We start from the raw sequence: 20,176 nt of genomic DNA, 5'->3' as shown, positions 1-20,176 counted from the left end.
GCAGAATCCAAACTATACAGAATCATAGTGAGGAGTGGAAAGCCAAGCAATACATCCTGTCTTTTTTGCCATCTTGTTTACTGAATCTCCTGTCTTGGGACTTTGGGAGGCCCCCACATGGGTGTTCTGGAGACCAGCAGTTCCCTTTGTGAGCCTTTAGTCTCCTTCACCCTTGAATATATTTTCTCCAGTTTCCATCAGCCTCTGTTCCTCAGGAGTTTGGGACTTTCTGTCTCACCTTCTCCCAAGTCCCTATGGATGTATGAATTCTCAGAGCTTGCTCCATTTGAAGAAAGGAAAGTTGAAGGATCTCCCTACCCTCACTCCTAGTCCTGAGTGCAAATATCCTCATCCTTTTCTCTGATCCCCAGTTAATTAAAAAATCCCCAATATAATCAATAAAATAAAAGCAACAAAACAAATTTGACTTTAATGGACTAAGACCATTTCTCATTTATCTCCATTTCTAATGACCAAGGATTTCACTCATCACTAGACTGAGAAGGTTGCATCATCTAGTTGACATGGGGGCCAAGGGGAGTCTGGGCATAAAATTTAGTGGGTTATACTTTTCTTTCCTGGTGAAGGCCAAATGCTTTAAATTTTGTCTAACAGAAAAAGCAGAATCAAATGTTTCATATTAGAGCTTGACCAAGGTGAAACTGTACAAAGTAAGTGCCATTGGTTTTAGGTACATTCTTGTCTGAAGGCAAAAGGTAGATGTCAAGGCCCCTTAAAAGTATCTGACCAAGGGCTGGAGCGATAGTACAGTGGGTATGGCATTTGCCTTGCACGTGGCCGACCCAGGTTCGATTCCCAGCATCCCATATGGCCCCGCAAGCACCACCAGGAGTAATTCCTGAGTGCATGAGCCAGGAGTAACCCCTGTGCATCGCTGGGTGTGACCCCCCAAAAAAAAGTATCTGGCCAGATTCTGAGATAGCCTGGGACATAAAAGAAGGAATGAGATGATGTGTCAAGTCAATTAGACCAAGCTTTTAAGGAGTTTTTATCCATGTTGCATGCAAGTTTGGTTGACCTTTTCACTTCTGAAGGAAGGGAAGATTTGAAAGCTCCCCTTAGCTATTCATTCTGCTAGCTCAGCCTTGCTGTGTCAGTAGACCTATCTGAATATCCCTTTGTCTCTCCCTCATTGCAGCCATGTGGTTTACATGCTTTTGTGATTTTTGACAAAAGTATCTGACATGTGGGGTAAAGCACAAGGCCATGATCACCTCAGAAACCCAGGATTCACAAACCTCTATGAACAGTGTCGTCCTTATAAACCCAGCCCCCAAGCCCTTTGTTGGTCTTTTGAGAGCAGGAATTCTGAACTATGTCCCTTGCTGTCCCCAGAAACAAGACCCTGAATTATCCTTTCAGTTGAGGGCTATATCCCAAGGAATACCGAGCCTGGAATTGAGCTTTGGCCACTGCTCCTTTCCAGTTCTCCATATTCTTACCGTCTCCTTGCTCACCTTCATTTGGAGACAGGAAGTGACCAAGGTAGAGTGAAAGAACAGGTTTTGCCTGGTCAGCTGTGGCATGACCAGGTCACTCCGTTTGCTCACCTGAAGCCAGGAAGGTGGGACCTTCACCACAGTGCTGAGGAGGAAAAAAGGCCTGGCAACATTAATACTTATTAACACCCTATTGTTGTAATTGAATGATGCCTAACTTAGGACCATGGTCTTCAAAATGTGGACCCGGGGTTTCTAGTGTCCTGTTCCAGTACGCTCAAACACTTTCATCTCTGGCTGTCTGACGTTTATTTTAAGATTCTGTGGAGTTAAACACAGCTGATGACCTGTCCCCCCACTCATGTTTGTATTCAGAGTTTTCTTTTGAGGAAGAAATTGGACAACACCTCAGGGACTATTCCTGACTCTGCTCAGATGTGACCCATGAGTGTGCTTGGGGAAACATATGTGGTGTCAGCCACATGCAAGGCAAGCTCCCTCCCCTGTGAGGACTATCTCTCCAGCCCCTGTATTCATATTGCGGGTCTTCACATGATTTGTGGGTCTCTAGCAGACTGAGGCCAAATCTCCTTTAAGGGAAATTTCCCTCTTGTGCCCAAGTCTGGTTCTTGTTCACTCTTGGGCACCAGTGTGTTATAGTGTTACTATACGGAATATAGTAACATTAAGTAAGTTATAGTGCTTGTAAGTAAGTGGACATGGAACTGAGACATGAAACTGAGAAAGAGCGGTGGCCCTTTTGTTCTGCATCAGCTTAATGCCTGGACAATGGAAGAAGGCGGAAATGACTATTAGTTGGGGACCCCCTGAGGGAAGACTTTTAAAATTTACTGGACTTCACTAAAAAGAGTATGTATCATGGAAGGTCAGAAATGAGCTCTTGGGGCTGGAGAGATAGCACAGCGGGTAGGGCATTTGCCTTGCACGCGGCCAACCCGGGTTTGATCCCTGGCATCCCATATGGTCCCCTGAACACCACCAGGAGTGATTCTTTTTTGTTTGTTTTTGGGTCACACCTGGCGATGCACAGGGGTTACTCCTGGCTCTGCACTCAGGAATTACTCCTGGCAGTGCTCAGGGGACCATATGGGATGCTGGGATTCGAACCCGGATCGGCCACGTGCAAGGCAAACGCCCTACCCGCTATGCTATCACTCCAGCCCACCAGGAGTGATTCTTGAGTGCAGAGCCAGGAGTAATCCTGGAGCATCGCCAGGTGTGACCCAAAAAGTTAAAAAAAAAAAAAGAAATGAGCTCTTCATAAGCAGTCAGGGGGTTAAAGAATTCTTTCAGCCAAGAGGGTTTCTGGAGACAGACGGCTCTTCTCTCTCTCTCTCTCTCTCTCTCTCTCTCTCTCTCTCTCTCTCTCTCTCTCTTCCTCCCTCTCCCTTTCTCTCCCTCTCTCTCTCTCTTGCTCGCTAGCTCTCTCACTCTTTCACTTGCTCTCTTGCTCTCTGTCTCTCTTTCTCTCTCTGTATGTCACTCCTCTCGTTCATCCTTCCCCCTTTCTTCATTTAAACTATTTTCTGACTTTACTGGTCAGGACAGTTAGTACCTAATGTGGAACTTCGGAAGATTCAGAGGTTCGTGAAGGAAAGGATAAGCCCAGCCAGAGCCCACCCCCAGCGCGAGCTTTCCCTTTATCTGAGGAGCCAGGCAGGGTGTGGCCAGGGCCCGGCTCTCTATTCACTGGCAGAGGGGCCGTGGAGGAGGCCAGGCGGGCTCCTCCATCACTGTCACCGGCACTGGGAAGTCTCCTTCAGGGATCGGTGAGTTGAGCTCTGGCTTCAGACCCAAGGCTTGGAGCAGTGGCTGAACTGTCCTTGGGGAGAGGGTCGGACAGCAGAAGTGGCCCTGCCCGGGCAGCCGCATGCTTGGGGAGCAGCTGGCAAATGGTAGTTTGCAGCATCTTTCCACGTGCTGGATTCTACAGCTGCTCTGTTCCCATCTGGCTGCCCCCTGACTGAAAGGGCAGGAGCGGGGCACCTGCCTCTCCTTTCCTCAGTGCCACCGGTGCTGAAGCAGAGCTGCCAAAGGGTCCGTCAGCTCAGCAGGTTGGAGTCCACTCTGAGACCTGATCCCCTCCCGCTGCAAAGGAGAGCCAGAGAGATGAGCTTTCCTCCTGCGGTGGCCCCTAGCAGGGCTGGCGCTGCCGCCATGAGCTGCAGCCCCCACTGCTTCCCCGGGAGGCTGAAGCCAAGTGGACTCAGCTGAACGGGGGCTTGGTTGGCAGGAAATGCAAGCTAGACATGTGGAAGGAACTTCTGGACTCCCCTGAGCACAGAGCGGAGGGGCTTGGGGTGGGGGTGAGGGTAGGGGCTTGGGAGGGCTTGCTGCAGGGACGAGGTGAGAGAGACCCAGAAAGAGCGGGGCCGAACCTGCTTCCCAGACTGCGTACTTCACTACGGAGTCAGGTTTATGAGTATGTGAACTGTAGTAGATACTTAAAATTCTGCTTGGAAGCAGGCTAGAAGGATGGCTGCCGGAAGAAGCCCAGCCATTTGAGTTCTTTAAGAACATTTTGTTCTTTTCTTCCTGTAGAATGGTTTGTTCTGCAGGAGGTGGGTTAGGCCCTAGTGTATCCCCATGCAGGGGCGATTGACACTCAGCATCTGACTTCAAAAGGGCCTCTTTAGGGGTCTTCCCGCCCCCACCTCCCACTCCCTTAGTACCCTGAGCTCCCGTGGGTCCTCTGTCACCTCTGGCCTAACTCCTCCCAGTTCATTGTCCATTAACTTTTGGTTTAATTAGCACTTATGCAGCATTTGCCTGGCACCATGCCGTCTGGCAACACACAGAATAGAGGAATGCCCAAGACACATGCCCTGTGGGGCTGTGAGGGGCTCAGAGTACCCTTAGGGGCTCAGAGTAACAGATGCTGCTCTCCAACCTGAAGTAGAGAGAAAAGGGCTTGTCCCTGAAACCTGACGGACAAGTTAGGGTGGGGGTAGGGTAGGGATTCCCGAAAGAGAAGATGGACAAAGGTGCAGGGAGAAGGTGAGAGGGAGGTGGTTCCAGGCAGAGAGGATTGGGACAGAGGCCTGGGCGTGGGCGGCACTGATGGGCAGGGAGGGCAGGATTGGCACAGGGGCTCTGCATTCCGCTGAGTGGCACCACGTTCTAGCAGGTAGAGATCCTGGAGAACAAGGAGATGGGTTCAGGGGAGAGACCCAGGGTCCCCAGCTGGATAGATCAGGCAGGAGATCCCTGCATTCATGGTGTCCTTACCTGGGGGAGAGTCTGTCTTCCTTCATGAGTGACCCGAGTCCCTTCTGGGGACAAAGGACGCGTCCTTTTGCTACGTACAAGTCACAGCTTAGGCACTAGCAAGTCAAGCTGGGGAGAGTGATGCCCAGCATCTACTTTACAACTGTCTGTAGGCAGTGGCAGCAGCTGTCAGGGGAGGGAGGAGATGAGTGTGCCAGGTAAGGGCACAATGGACCTGCCTTCGAGGTTGCTTCCCTGTTTGAGCTAATATCCTGATGAGTGGTAGGAGGCCCCTCTGGTAGCTGGGCAGGCAGAGCAGAGAGAACGGTTTCTGGAAGCTCCCTGAAGTACGGGGTCAGGGTTGGCGGAGGTGGGGTGTGGTGTGGTGTGGTGGGGGGGGGCTCATGAGCACTGAAATGCCAAGTCCTGAGCTCAGTGGGAAGGAAGGGCCTCCGGAGGGGCTCAGGCACTGCGCCCTGTGAATTCTCCCCTACTGGGGGGGATGTCTTCCTGCATACTCTGTCCCAGAGCCGGGGTGAGGCTGGAGCAGGGGAGTCAGGGGTGCTCAGGCTCTGGGTAGACAAGAACCCTAGCTCTGAGCAAGTACAGAGGGGTACCTGTCACTTGCCATTTCCCCACTCACCTTTCAGCGACGGACCCGTTGAGGAGCTCGAGCCCCAGATTCCTTGAACGGTGACTTGTCCTTGTTGGTAAAATACATAGATTGCTTCTTCAGTGGTCCGTGATAATTTGCTCTTCCTTTCTCTTGGAAATGAAGGGTCAGGAAACTCTCCAACCCTCCTCTCACTCTCTGGGGTGTCATTGTTCAGGGTGCTCCTGTACCTTGGGCTGCAACTGAGCACTGAGCAGCACCTGAGTCTTGTGTTTATCAGTGAAGGATGGGGGAGGGGCCTGCCAGCCCAGCCGCTCAGGAGCCTTCAGCCCAGGGCTTCTTGCAAGAATGAGCTCTGCATTCCATTCCCACCTTGCAAAGCCAAGCTGCCCTCCTCTGGGCCTCGGGTCAACACCCAGCCAAGGGAATTTTCTAGTCCCTCTTTTTGAGGGGAATTTCTGTTCCAGTTATAATTATAATTTAATTATAATTTTCTTGTAATTTTTACATTTATTTTGAATTTTTATTATTTTTAGTCAAGTCTTAACAATTTTATAGTGCTGTCAACAGTAGGGTTTCATGCATACAACATCCCAGTAGCACACTCTGCACCGTGGTGTCTATCCCCCACATATTGTCTCTAGATCACCCCCTTAGTGACCCCATGCCTCAACACTCTCTCCCCTAACCCCCATCCCCTCCCATATCTTACTACAGTGGTGAGTTTTGTTCTGTAGACAAGTTCTTAGTGTCTATTACTTTTGGTCGTTTGCTATTCCCCTATATGTTTCTTTATATCACACATATGGGAGGATCATTCCGTGTCTGTCCTTCTTCTGGATGACGTCACTCAGTGTGATACTCTCCAGTTCCCTCCACATAGTGGCCACTTGCTTGATTTCATCTTTTCTTACAGCTGCCCAGTATTCTATTGTGTATATGTAGCATAGTTTCTATATTCAGTTATCTGTTCTTGGACACTTGGGGCGTTCCTAGGTTTTGGTTGTTATGAATGGTGTGGCAATGAACATAGGATCACATATCTCTTTTCTGAATAAAGGTATCTTTTTGTTTGTTTTTTTTGAACCATACCTGATGATCCTAAGGAGTTACTCCTGGCTCTGCACTCAGAAATTACTCTTGGTGGTGCTTGGGGGACTATATGGGATACTGGGGACCAAACCTGGGTAGGCCACGTGCAAGGCAAGCATCCTTCCTGTTACACTTACTCTCCAGTGTAACTCTTGAATAGAGTTTTTGGGACTTTGAGGTAGAAGTCCAGAAGTAGAATTGCTGGATCATATGTAAGTTAAATTCTTAGTTGTTTTTTTTTCTTTTTGGGTCATACCCAGAGATGCACAGGAGTTACTCCTGGCTTGTGCACTCAGGAATTATTCCTGGTGGTGTTCGGGGGACCATATGGGATGCTGGGAATCAAACCTAGGTCGGCTGCATGCAAGGAAAATGCCCTACCTGCTATGCTATCGCTCCAGCCAAAATTCTTAGTTTTTTGACAAGTATCCTTACTTGTTTTCCATGATGGTTGGATCAGTTGACATTCCCACCAGCAGTGGATGAGGGTTCTTTTTTCCTGACATCCATGCCAACACTGGTGATTTTGTTCTTTTTGATATGTGCGAGTTTCATTGGTATGAGATGTTGCTTTGATTTGCATTTCCCTCATGATAAGTGAAGCAGAACTTATTTTTATATACCTACTTGTCATCTATATGTTTTCCTTGAGGAAGTTTCTGATCATCTATTTTTCCAAGTTTTAGTGGAGAATATTTGTTGTTGTCATTGTTAAGTTTTACCAGTGCTCTATATATCTTAGACATTAACCTTTTGTCAGATGGGTAGTGGGCAGATGACTTCTCCCAGTCTGTAGGGTGTCTTTTTATTCTGGTCACTGTTTCTTTTGTGGTACAAAATCTTCTTAATTTGATGCAATCCCATTGGTTTATCTCACTTCCACTTTCTTGACCATGTAACTTTGTTTAAACATGGCTTTTAAAATAAAACTTTGTTTAAACATGGCTTTTAAAATAAAAATTCCTTTCAGGTTCATTTTTAAGAATGCCTCAGTTGTCCTATAAATTAATCAGCACCTAAAGATGCTGCAGAATGGGGTGAAGAGTCATGTGATATGGACAAGACCCTGATTTTGGTCCTACTTGTGTTTTCCAGTTTCCGCCTGGATGCTGAGTGCCTGTAGTGTGGTCTGTGTTCCCGAGCGTGGAGCTAGGCGTGCAGGCCGAACGCCAAGAAGAGGGAGGCAAGGACAAGGCTGGCCCAGCCTCCTGGTAAGGAGCCGTTCATGTGGGTGGTGACAAGTAAGGGAGGGGATGAAGCAGGCTAGATCCAACTCACATGAACTCCCCCAATTCTGCTGATTCAAGAGCTACCTTGGAATTTAAAGGAACTTAAAAGGGACTAGGCCAACCCTCTCTTCTCCCGAAAGAAGCCAAAGTCCCTCTCCAGTGCTCTGATTTGGAGGAGAAAGAAAGCTCAGTGGCAGCCTCCTCCATCTTCCCTGGTTGAGCAACTCCTACTGGCGGAAAGTTCCTTAGACCAGCCCTCTGCAAATACTTCCTCCTCTGGCCTTTTGGATCCTAAGCAAACAGTCTAATCCCTTCACCTACATGGCAGCTCAGTAACTGTTTGGAGAAAGTTGTATTGGGGAAGCACAGGACCCGGACCAGAGGCAGTCCTGGTTGGGATCCTGACTTCATTTGCATCTGTATGCGCTCACGCAGTTTCTTGGTGTGATTCATGTCGCTGAGAAACAGGAACAGTCCTGTCTGTCTTGTAGAGTGGTCCCAGGAATGGAAAGAAGCCACAAATAGAAGCTGCCGGGTGCTGTTCTGTCCTCAGCTCTTCTGATGCCATCTGGGTGTTCTAGAATTCAATCCTGACACTTAACTGCTCTGCATTAAAGAACATTCAGTGAACGCCCACAAGTAAAGGGGCCAGGTCCTCCCTCACAAGATGGCCTCATTTCAGACACCAGCTACAACTGGGATCTCAGGCCACTCATATTTCTGACCAACATGACTATTTACCTGGGGGTTCCCATGCCCCCAGTCAGTCTCCCTGATTCCTGAGAAACTCAACGGATTTCACTGAAAGTGATCATGACCTTATTATACAGGATACCACTCAGGCACGGCCAAAGCAATGCATAGGGCAGACTTTGGGGGTTTGGGGCAGAGTGCAGAGCTTTGAGTCATCTCCAGTGGATTCAGGGTATCACAACCCCCAGCATAGCAATGTGCTTGCCTGCCTGGGTGCTCCCCAAGCTTCAGCGTCCACAGATTTTCAGTGGGAGGGTACATGGTTGAGAGGGACGATTAGTTCGTAGGCGTGATTGATTCATCATCTGCCACTGGAATGAATTCTGTCTCTAGCTCCTCTCCCGTCTCACCTGCCCTCCTTCCTCCCCTCCCCCCCAGCCCTCCCCACCTCTTACCACCCCCATCCTCCACAAAGACTGACTGCTACAGGGCTGAGTTACAACTCTTTAAGGGAGTCCGAGTCCTCCCTGCTCACTCAGGTGTGGTGAAAGGGGCTCGTTCTGAAAGACAGGAGACCCTCCTGATATCTTTGACACATGGTAGAAATCCCTCACAGGGGTTTCTAGTATTTTTGTGAGTGTCACGGGCAAGATGCCTGCCAGAAGATCCTGCCCAGCAGAGACATCGCTGGCACCTCTGGTCTCAGCAGCCAGCTCCCACTCAGAGTGCAGGGTGACATGGTCCCAGCATCTGGCCAAGGCGGGGAGGTTGTGGACCGGGGCGCCTGCTCCTCCCCTGCCCATGGGCCCTGGTGATGCCTCAGCGGGCAACCAGCCCTGTCTGCATCGTGCCACGTTCCCCGGGCCTATCCTGGGAGTGACAGCATCACTTTCGGGAAGCAGCCAACACCAACGCCTCTGCCTGGGGAAGCGTGTTCCCCGACTGAGAGGCCCCCGCTGCCCGCCCACCGTCCTGGTGTCTTTCTCTGCAGGCGTTCAGGAGTGCCCTGGAAAAGCCTCCAGGAAAATGAGTGAAGAGTCGGCCCCCGAGGCCGCCTCCCCGCCGCCAGCCCAGAGCCAGCAGTACTTCGACCGCTTCTCCGAGGAGGACCCCGAGTACCTGCGCCTTCGCCACCGCGCGGCTGACCTGCGGCAGGATTTTAACCTGATGGAGCAGAAGAAGCGCGTCACCATGATACTGCAGAGCCCGGTGAGCGCGGTTGCCCCTGCCCTGGCTGCCTGGCGACTTGAACCGAGTCTGACAACTGGGGCTGTCTGGCTCGCTCCCCAATCCCTGGAGCGTGGCACAACCTGGTGTGGCTTGCGGGGTGGTGTGGGAGCCGGGAGGTCTGAGAGATGGGTGTGGAGGAGCAAGGGAGAGACTGGAAAGGGGATCCTCAAGAAATGGTGTGTGAGCCCAGCGGGGAGCTGGTGCTCCCAGATGCTGGCCCGAATGGGCCCTGGACAAGGTTCCAGCTCTGTCTCAGCCCTGTCCTCCCTTGTGCCCCATCCCCGTGCCACTGGGCTTGGGGAATCCAGGGCATGTGTTGAGGCTGTGGCCGGCCTTGGTGTGAGTGCTCTGGCATCCTCACAGAGGAACTGGGGCTTGAAGTGGAGGGGACAGGTGACCCCGTGGGGAAGTCTGGCAGATGACGGATGCTTAGCAGAGGGGGATGAGGTGACTGACTGCCCACTCTCCACCCCCCCAGTGTGTGGTTGGAGAAGTGGCAGCATTAACACCCCCTACACTGGGGGACCTGAGTGAAAGGGATTACTCTCAGGCAGGAGATAGGGGCAGGAGGAGGTTCCATATCTGCCCTATGATAGGTTGCTACCAATGAAAGCGGGTTCCTGGTTTCCCTAGTTGGGACCCTGGTTCCCCTGGGCATTCCTGCTTCCCCTAGCGGGCAGGCATGCCTGATTGATGACTGGGGTCTGAAAAGCGGAACCTGAAGTAAGAGGACCCCAGAAATGGATGCCTTGTCAGAAGCAGCCAGATCTGTCCACAGGCTGGAAAACCTGGATCTGTCCACGGGCCTAGACGGCCATAGGCATGCTGGTGGGTAGGCATGTGGCACACATCCGTGCATTGGGGCCCTCGCCCTCACTTAGACCCGAAAGACCTGGAGTGTTGGGCCTAGAGTGATAGCACAGGGGGTAGGGCATTTGCCTTGCATGCAGGCAACCCAGGTCCGATTCCCAGCATTCCATATTGTCCCCCCAGCACCACCAGGAATGATTCCTGAGTGAAGAGCCAGGAATAAACCCTGTGCTTCACCTGAGTATGAAGAGCAAAAAAAAAAAAACCAACAAAAACAAAACAAAACAAAACAACGAAAGACCTGGAGTGTAGACTAATCCCTAGGGGGCAACGGAACAGGATTCTGTGGTTTCCCACAGGGCTATTTGGGGGCTCCCATGGACTTGCTCAGTGTCCCCTGGGTCCTGTAGATTCTGAGATTCTGACTGCTGTCCTGTTCTTGCTGCTCAGGGGTCTAGGGTGGGGTGCTTGGAAGGGCTCCTCAGTTGACTGAAGGGGACCTTGGTCTCCCACATGAGATGGGGGGGTCAGCACCCTGTCGGGGTTCTGCTTCAGTCTTTCAGGGAGGAGCTGGAAGGCCTCATCCAGGAGCAGATGAAGAAAGGGAACAATTCCTCCAACATCTGGGCCCTGCGGCAGATTGCGGACTTCATGGCCAGCACCTCCCACGCGGTCTTCCCGACACCTTCCATGAGTACGTGGGGCACTGGGAAGCTGCGGGAGCAGAGGTAGCAGGGTGGGGGGTGGAGGGTGCAGCGAGGAAGGAGCCACTTGGTTGCCAGGTTACCAGTGAGCACTACGATTGCATTAGCAGACCTAGGGGAGCTGAGCAGATGTCAGAGGCGTCTAACTGCTTCAGATACTGCTCGGAGAGTTAAAGACCCCACAACCCCCACTGCCCCCACCAGGAGAACGATCCTCCCTGGAGTGGGTGGGGGTGGATGGAGACTGGGGGAAGAACCAGGTTCCGGGGCTGCTGGGGTAACATGTGACACTGGCAGGCTTCTCTGGGGACGCAGCCTCCCTCACCCATCCTGTAAGTGGATTTGCACAAAGGGAAGAACTGCAAGTGGGTCCCCGAGGAAGCCTTTGCTCAGTGAGGGAGAATTCTGCCCCCTGTTACTGGGCACAGAACCTCAGGTCCTAGCACCATCCTGATTCAGGCAGCTCTGTCCCTGAGCCCCCAAAGCTATGCCTTCCGAGCAGGGCGATGGGCTTGTAGAAGGCAGGGAGAGGGGGAAGACTGACGCCCCCTTCTAGGCTCTGAAACCTGCCCCAAACCTTTCAGAAACAAACATTGAAAAATAGATCCCGTAACAAGATGATACAGGATTGGGATTGAAAACTAGGTATTTAAAAATATTCCAGAAAGGAAATAAAAATCACCCTTACCAGTATTTGGGTATCTATCTTCTAGCCTTTCCCCTTTCTTTTAATAATTTTTTTAGATTTTTGGATTTGGGGCCTCATTCAGCTGTACTCTGTACGTCCTCCTGGCTTTGTTCTCAGATGTCACTCCTGGGGGAGACAGGGGACTCTCAAGGCCTGACCAAGGCAGGCAAGGCAAGCCCCTTACTCACAGTGTGATTTGTCTTCCCCAGCCTTTTTCTCTTAACATATATATCACATGCAAATAAACAACTGACATACACAATGAATAGCTTTGCCATATCTTGACTATTATTTCATATAATGAGATGTGACTACATAATAAAATTTTGGGCAGATATATACTATTCTGTGACATGGCTGAATTATATTATTATTTAATCCAGTCCCACTTTGGGGACTTAATTTTCTTTCTTTCTTTCTTTCTTTCTTTTTGCTGCCATGAACAATTTCAATAAACTCTTAAAAAATATTTTTTCCTATGGCATGCTAATTTATTGGTTATAACTTTTATAAATTAGAAGGATAATATAAATTTTTCATCTCAGCAAAATGCAGCAAACGTGAAACTGTGAATGATGCTCTCACCTAGGGACAAATGCATCTACCATTTAGGTGCTCATTCATTTTTCCGTTATTTCTCATCTCTCTTATGTATGTGTATGGACATGTGAGCAATTTTTTTCTTTCTTTTTTTTCTGATGTGACAGGCATTAATTTTTTTTTAATTTTCTCTTTACAGCTTATATAAACACTGTGGTTTGCAAGTTGTTTGTGATGATTTGTTACAGACATTCAATATAGCAACACCAATCCCACCTCCATTGCACCTTCCCACCACCATTATCTCTTAATTTTCCAACCACCCCTTAAGCCTGCCCCCATAGCAGGCCCTCAGTACTTTATTTTATATTGCTTTATATTTATAATTTGCTAAAATAATGATCAAAATAATGTTTCCTCAGAAGAAAGTAAGTGGAGGTTGTGTATCTCACCATCGAGCTATTAAGCCCTCGCATAAGAGATGACTAAGACATTGTTACAGGTTAAGGCTTCTGTGTTGATGTTTTGTTAATCAAGAGTGGATGCCTTCTACATTAGATCCCACCCAATCCAGTGTGCTGCTCGGGTTTATCAGTGCTGTAGAGTTTGAGATGTTATGCAGTCATGAATGCATCTGTGCTCCAGGAAGAAAGTCCAAAATTTTTAATGAGGTGATAAAGCTGGAGTTAAATTCTTAACTGAGTAGCATTTGGGGGCACGTGCATGACTGCCAGGACTTCTGGAAGTACAGGGAGATGGGGGAAGGTAGCCCATCCCCGAGTCTGTGAAAGCCTGGAGATTTTAGTCACAGAACCCACATACCTGAGTGTTTCAACAGATTAATTCCTGGATGAGGCTCATCCCCAGCAGGGGAGTCCAGCCGTGAGCATGGAAGTGACTATGGAGTGCGGAGATTTTCATCTGCCAGGTGCAGGTGCTGGGCTCACCCACATCCCTCCAGGGTATCCTGGATGACTCAGCCTTGCGTGGGGTTCAGAAGGATATCTGCATCTTGTTTATCTCTCTTGAGATTTATTTATGAGTCTCTGGAAAGTGCTGGAGGTGGTTCATGGCTCAATAAACATTTTTGTAGTCAGATACTCTACAGCTGAGCTATGTCCCAACAATAAGAATTCTTATAAATAACTTTGTGATTATATGATTATATCAGTATCTATTTTTAATAAAATTTTAATTTAATTTTTTCTGGTTTAATTAACACTGGTTATAACAGTGTTAACATTTATGCTTGTATGAATTTACTGCTGGGGTTGGAGCGATAGTACAGCAGATAGGGTTTTTGCCTTGCACATGGCCGACCCGGGTTGGATTCCTCCATCCCTCTTGAAGAGTCCGGCAAGCTACCGAGAGTATCCCACCCGCACAGCAGAGCCTGGCAAGCTACCAGGTTTTGGCATATTCGATATGCCAAAAACAGTAACATGTCTCACAATGGAGATGTTACTGGTGCCCGCTCAAGCAAATCGAGCTTGAAGGACAGTGCTACAGTGGATGAATTTATTGCATCTTCATTTACAACAACCAGAATACCAAAGACCCTCCACTGTTGTCAATGGTTGTTTTCTTTTTCCTTTTTTCCTTTTGTTTTGGGGCCATACCTGTGGTGCAAGTTCTGGTTCTGTGCTCAAGGTTCACTCCTAGGTACTCTGGGAATCAAATGTGATACTGGGAAGGAAACTGAGGTGGGTTCCATGCAAGGCAAGCACCTTTAAATCTCAATTCTATCTCTCTGACACATTTCATGCTTATTTTCCTAAGATAAATACCAGTTGTAGGATTGCTAGGTTGAAATATACTTATGTTTTAAATATTTTAGTGCATAATACCATGTTTCCCCAGAGAAAGTTAGACCCAGTTTACATTTGCACTTACATTACAATAGAGTACTCCTTTCTCTCATCTAATTATCATCTGTTTTATCTTAATGATTTGATAAGTAAAAACTTATTTGTGCTTTAATATGCATCTATCTGATTACTAATGAAACCAGAGAAAGATATACACATATGGCTGTGATTTTTCTCTATAAAAAATTGCCTATTAACATCCTTTACCAATTTTCTTATGCTGGGAAGAACAAGAGAGGCTGCTAAAATCTCAGGACTAGGATGAATGGAGACATTACTGGTGCCTTCTTGAGCTAGTTGATAATCAATGGGATGACAGTGACAGTGACAGTGACCAATTTTCTTACTTGTACCATTTTTTTCTTACATGTTTTAAAATCTTTATAAAGTTAGGCAATTTCCCTGCTGTCAAGTTCATTATGCTTTTCCCAGTTTTTCCTTTGATTGTTAATTTGGTTCATTATATTTTTGCCTCATAAGTTTTTCATTTCCCTGTAGTTGGATTTATTGCTCTTTCCATGTGTTCTGTTTTTTATTAGTTGCTTAAAAACACCTTACTCAAGTTTTTATCATTCTTTGGGACAAATGTTCTTAATTATTCAGTTGTCTAACTTTCTCAACTATTTGAAAAAGTTTATTCGCTTGGTTTTATTTATTTTTTTATGGTGCCTAGATTGAACCCAGTGCCTCAGACATGCAAGGCCTAAAGGTTCATTCTTTAAAATAACTTTAGTTTTGTAATTCTCCCATCTAATTAAAAAAATAAACGAACAACTCCTTTTGGGATTTTGGTTAGGATTTCATTAAAAGAATAGGTCAATTTCAAGGAGATTTATATATATATATGTATACATATATATATATAGCTCGAATATTTAATTACTATTAGAATGTAAGTTCCATAGAAGAAAGGGTATTTGTTTCCTTTATGCACTGCTATATGCCAGTATAGTGTCATTGACGTACAAAAGTGTCGCATATTGGTGCTTTAAAAATACTTGCATAAGTGGATTAAAATCTGTTCAGAAGTGAGGTTGGTCTTCTATTTAATAATTATTTAATATTCATTAGAAAAGTTTAGTGAATATTTTTATATAGACCCTATTAATTTCTTGTTTATCCTCGAAATTATATGCATATTTGTTACTTGAATTGATTCTCCATTCAGTTTTTCTTCTTGGTTCTATTTGTAATCTAGGGAAAGTAGCTCTTTATTGAATTCCTATATTCTAATATCTGTTCAGTTAATTATTTTGTTTCATATACAGAAAGATCATTTTACCTGCAGATATGGTCATTTTGCTTCCTTTATTCCAACATTTGCCCTATGATATATTTTTCCAGTTTCCTCATTACATCTATTAGAACTCTGAGGACAGAGAGTTTAATAGCGCTCATCATTCTGTCTTGTTCTGAACTTAATGTAAATTCTATTTACCACAAGAGTTTGAGATAGTTATTCTTTATCATATTGAGGAAAGATATTTTTATTCTAGTTCAATATAAACTTTTCCAGAAAAGTATATTGAATTTTATAAAAATGCATTTTAGTCATTAATTGATTTTTCTTCTCTGGAACTACTGGTGTGATAAATTACGTTAATAGAATTTTGAATATAGAACTCTTTTTTTCATTCCTGAAATACATTATCCCTGGTCTTGATGGATTATTTTAAAAATACACTTCTGGGGACTGGGGCAATAGTAAAGCATGTAGGAGGGGCTGGCATGATAGCATAGCGGGTAGGGCGTTTGCCTTGCACGCGGCCGACCCGGGTTCAAATCCCAGCATCCCATATGGTCCCCTGAGCACCACCAGGGGTGGTTCCTGAGTGCACAGCCAGGAGTAATCCGTGTGCATCGCCAGGTGTGACCCAAAAAGCAAAAAAAAAAAAGCATGTAGGAGGCTTGCCTTGCACATGGCCAACCCAACTTTGATCCCTAGCATCTCATATGGTCCCTGAACACCACCAGGAGTAACTCCTGAACATCGCTAGTTAGGCCTCAAACCAAAACAAAACAAAATTAAAAAGATTAAAATGCATTTCTGGATTTGATTAAGGACTAGATTTTAGAATTTTAGTAAGGGGTTTCATATCCATATTACAGTAAGATTGGACAGAAATTCACTTTTGGGATAGCATTTAGTATTGAAGTGATACAAGTGATGGAGTTTAAATAAGATAGGAAATCACTATTTCCTTGACAATTTTTTGGGAGTTATATTTATCATTATCCAGCGCCCAGAGCTTGCATGATTTTTATAGTATTTTCTTGTGTGGTTTCATTAGGGTCGTAAACTATTTTGCTATTTTATGAGTAGATTTTGGGTATATATTTTGCATAAAACAATTCACTTCAAAATTGTTAGGAAAGTTTAGAGTATTTCTTTATCATTTCAATTCTTCCTTGGATGAACTAACGCCCAGTTCTCATTCCTGTTCGTGTATGTCCACGTTCCCTTTGTTGGTAGTCTAGATGTTGACCCTGCGTTTTGTTTTGAGTCTTGCCATGGTATTTCACCCGCAGCACACCATTCACCCTTCTTGGAATTAGCAGAGGACCATATCGGGCACAACTCTCCATCCTGTGGATTTTTCTCCCCAGGGATGAGTCAAAGAATGTTTAGTTCCATTCCAGGAAGGAAGGGGACATGTCTCTTGTGCCGTGACAGTGATAGTGAGAACTGGGCGAGAACTAAATCCAGAGAGGGATGGGGGAGTAGACGAGCTTGACCCCAACCACTGCCCCACCCCACCCTTCCCTGTCGCCCTCCAGACTTCTCCATGATGACACCCATCAATGACCTCCACACGGCCGACTCCTTGAACCTGGCCAAAGGGGAGCGGCTCATGCGGTGCAAGATCAGCAGCGTCTACCGCCTGCTGGACCTCTATGGCTGGGCCCAGCTCAGCGACACCTACGTCACGGTGAGGAGAACAGCTGCACACAATGCCCACAAAACCCAGAGACATCCTGATTCTTGGCTAAGGCGTGGGTGGTGGTCTTTGCCTGAAATGCACAGAGTTCTTCCTAGGTTCCTAACCTCCATGATCCCCAGAAAGAGACAACCTGGGCCAGTGGGCACACCTCCAGATAAGGCCCTCCTGGAGTCAGCTTCTAGTCTTGTTCGTGTGTGTGTGTGTGTGTGTGTGTGTGTGTGTGTGTGTTTCTTTTTGGGTCACACCTGGCAATGCACAGGGGTTACTCCTGACTCATGCACTAAGGAATCACTCCTGGCGGTGCTCAGGGGACCATATGGGCTGCTGGGAATCGAACCCATGTCGGCGGCATGCAAGGCAAATGCCCTACCCGTTGTGCTGTCACTCCAGCCCCTCTAGTCTTGTCCTTGACTGGAAGATTCCTCTGACAGCACTGTTACCCTCATTTTCTATAAAGTCCAAGTCCTCTGGGCCTCTTATGAGTTGGCGGAGGGGGGAGACAAGGGCTTCTGGGGTCTGGGAGGGGGGCAAAGATTTGCGTGCCATAGATTTAGGCCAAGAGAGGCTGCAAGAAGACATGTCCCGGGGACTGAGCCCTCTCCTGACTGCTGAATATGTGTGTCTTTCTCCTAGCTGAGAGTCAGCAAGGAGCAGGACCACTTCCTGATTAGCCCCAAGGGAGTGTCCTGCAGTGAAGTGACTGCGTCCAGCCTGGTAAGTGATGCCCACGCCTTCCCGAAATGACCGCATCCCTCTCCGCTCCACCACTGCCACCTGTCCTGTCTCTCGTGGATCTCAAAATCAGGTGGGGCAGGGCAGACACCGGGGCTCCGAGACACCATGCCCAGTGTGGGATGTGCCTGAGGGGCTCCCTGTTAGGCACGGGCAGCAGGTGCCTAGGAGGAGGACCAGGAGATGGGCCTGCAGGGCTGGGAGAGGGAGACCTTCCTGGAGGAGGCTGACAGTGGAACAGCAGCACGTGCTTGGTTCCAGCTTCTAAATAAAGACTCACATATGTCTGACACTAAATGGTCATTTGTATCCACTCATTCACTTTCTGACTCCCTTAATCTGGTTGAGTCCTGTGGCTGTAGCCAGCAACTCAGGAACCGGGGGAGCCACCGGGAGAGGAACGGATGGCCCCACACGACCGTAGTTCGTGGCGTGGAGGGCGGGGAGGGAGAGCCCCAGCCTCCCTGAGTTCTGCATCTCTCCCCAGATCAAGGTGAACATCTTGGGGGAGGTGGTGGAGAAGGGCAGCAGCTGCTTCCCAGTGGACACCACGGGCTTCTGCCTACACTCGGCCATCTACGCAGCCCGGCCCGACGTGCGCTGCGTCATCCACCTGCACACGCCGGCCACGGCTGCGGTGAGTGTCCCCTGTGCCCACATGCACCTCCACACCTCCACTTTTGGGTCATTCTCGGTGGTGCTCGGGGATCAGCCCTGGCAGGGCTCAGGGGACCCGGTGGGATGCTGGGGATTAGTACTGGGTCTGCTGTGTGCCAGGCAAGCACCCTACCCGCTATACTATCTCTCCGGCCCCCACCTGCCCTGCTTCCAACAGTTCTCAGAGCACCTCCTGGAACCCAGGCCACAGGGAAGGGAGGGAGCACCCAAACCCAGGGGTCTCTGTCCTCTCTGTTTTCCAAACAGTGAGATTGTTGGTTGGGGAGAAAAGGCAGAGAACAGGCTGAATCCCATCAGCTCCGTCACGTGCAGCCTTGTCCCTGGCACGAGGCTTTCTCAGCAAGGCACATCGGTCTCAAGCTCTCGGAACTTCCAAACTGAGACCCCGACTGATGTTGCATGCTGAGCATGCGTGTCTGCAGAGCCCAGCCTTTCTGGTGGGGCCGTACAAGGGCAGGAGGATGCGGGGCTCTCCTACCCCTCTCCACACTCTGTGCTGTCACGGAAAGATGCCCGATGTGGCTGGGGTGTGGGGCTCATGCCCTGGGCTTTGCTCACTGGCTGTCATATTCCCCGACGCTAACGGGTTGGGGCGTCCCAGTGAATCTCTTTGCTCGCGAGGAGTTGTGGTTGTTTCCATGCTGACTTCAGGGCTCGGGTCTTCGCTAGCCCAGCCCAGGGGACCCCAAGCGCCTGTTGTACTTCAGCCTGGTCCCAACTTCCCCAGCCCCTGAATCTTCCCGGAGTCCCAGGACCGGAGCCCCGTGGGAGGGGTGGCGGGCTTGGCTCATGGGTACAGTCTCTGCAGTAGTTCTGGAAGAGGGGTCTCACACTGCCGCGGGGAGCAGCGTGGTGGGGGACAGGGAGCTGTGAGACCATGGGGAGGTGCATGTCTTTCTCTGCTGGATCCTCTCCCCCACTGAATCCAGGCTAGGGGCTGAGGGGTGCTCAGAGCCAAGGGGTGCAGAGGGCTGGTGGGGAGCTGTGGGTGTGACCATTGTCCTCTCCCTGTAGGTGTCGGCCATGAAGTGGGGCCTCCTGCCTGTCTCCCACAATGCCCTGCTGGTGGGGGACATGGCCTACTATGACTTCAACGGGGAAATGGAGCAGGAAGCAGATCGGATCAACCTGCAGAAGTGCCTTGGACCCACCTGCAAGGTGGGGCTCTGCTGCTAGGGGAGATGCTGGGAAGGCAGTGGTGGGCAGTGTCGGAACTGACACCACAGAAGGGACAGTGTCCTTGGACAGCCACAGAATCACAAAACAGAACCCCAGATGTGTTGCATGCCCCCTGGGATGTTGGTGCACCACCAAATACACTTGCATTTATTTGCAAGGCGAGGCTCCCGAGATATATCCTTATTATTTCCCTCAGTGCTACACAGTAAACAGCTTTGTCTGTTATCGAACCTAGCAGCGTCATCAGTTTCAAACTATTAAATTATCCCTCCGTGCGTGAGTGGCTGCGCCACCATGTCCCTGAACGCTCGTCTGTGGTCGGACACGGGAAGTTTGATTGTGATGATTTTTTTCTTGCTATGAATGCTGCCGTCATGAACATCCTTTCTCTAAAGCTGTGTTGGCTGGAAGAGTTCCCTTAAAATGCTTATTGTTCTCTCCTTCCCCACTCCTGTACGTGGTATTGGTGAAGGGCCCTGGGATCCCACCC

At 48.6% G+C, this 20,176-nt stretch overlaps 1 protein-coding gene across 2 annotated transcripts in view; it reads left to right on the top strand.

The window, feature by feature from the left end:
• The window catches only part of ADD2 (adducin 2), a 110,928-nt gene that overhangs the window by 65,158 nt on the left and 25,594 nt on the right, over positions 1–20,176 (top strand). For both annotated transcript variants that reach the window (XM_055123460.1, XM_004609137.3), the window contains exons 2-8: positions 7,489–7,604; positions 9,307–9,524; positions 10,911–11,049; positions 16,934–17,085; positions 17,731–17,811; positions 18,317–18,466; positions 19,522–19,665. In XM_055123460.1, coding sequence (XP_054979435.1) covers positions 9,342–9,524; positions 10,911–11,049; positions 16,934–17,085; positions 17,731–17,811; positions 18,317–18,466; positions 19,522–19,665 — 849 coding nt within the window. In that variant the 5' untranslated portion in view covers positions 7,489–7,604; positions 9,307–9,341. The remainder of the gene's footprint in view (positions 1–7,488; positions 7,605–9,306; positions 9,525–10,910; positions 11,050–16,933; positions 17,086–17,730; positions 17,812–18,316; positions 18,467–19,521; positions 19,666–20,176) is intronic.

The sequence above is a fragment of the Sorex araneus genome, chromosome X (assembly GCF_027595985.1).
Source record: "Sorex araneus isolate mSorAra2 chromosome X, mSorAra2.pri, whole genome shotgun sequence".
NCBI lineage: Eukaryota > Metazoa > Chordata > Mammalia > Eulipotyphla > Soricidae > Sorex > Sorex araneus.
This window is presented reverse-complemented; position numbering and strand designations above follow the sequence as displayed.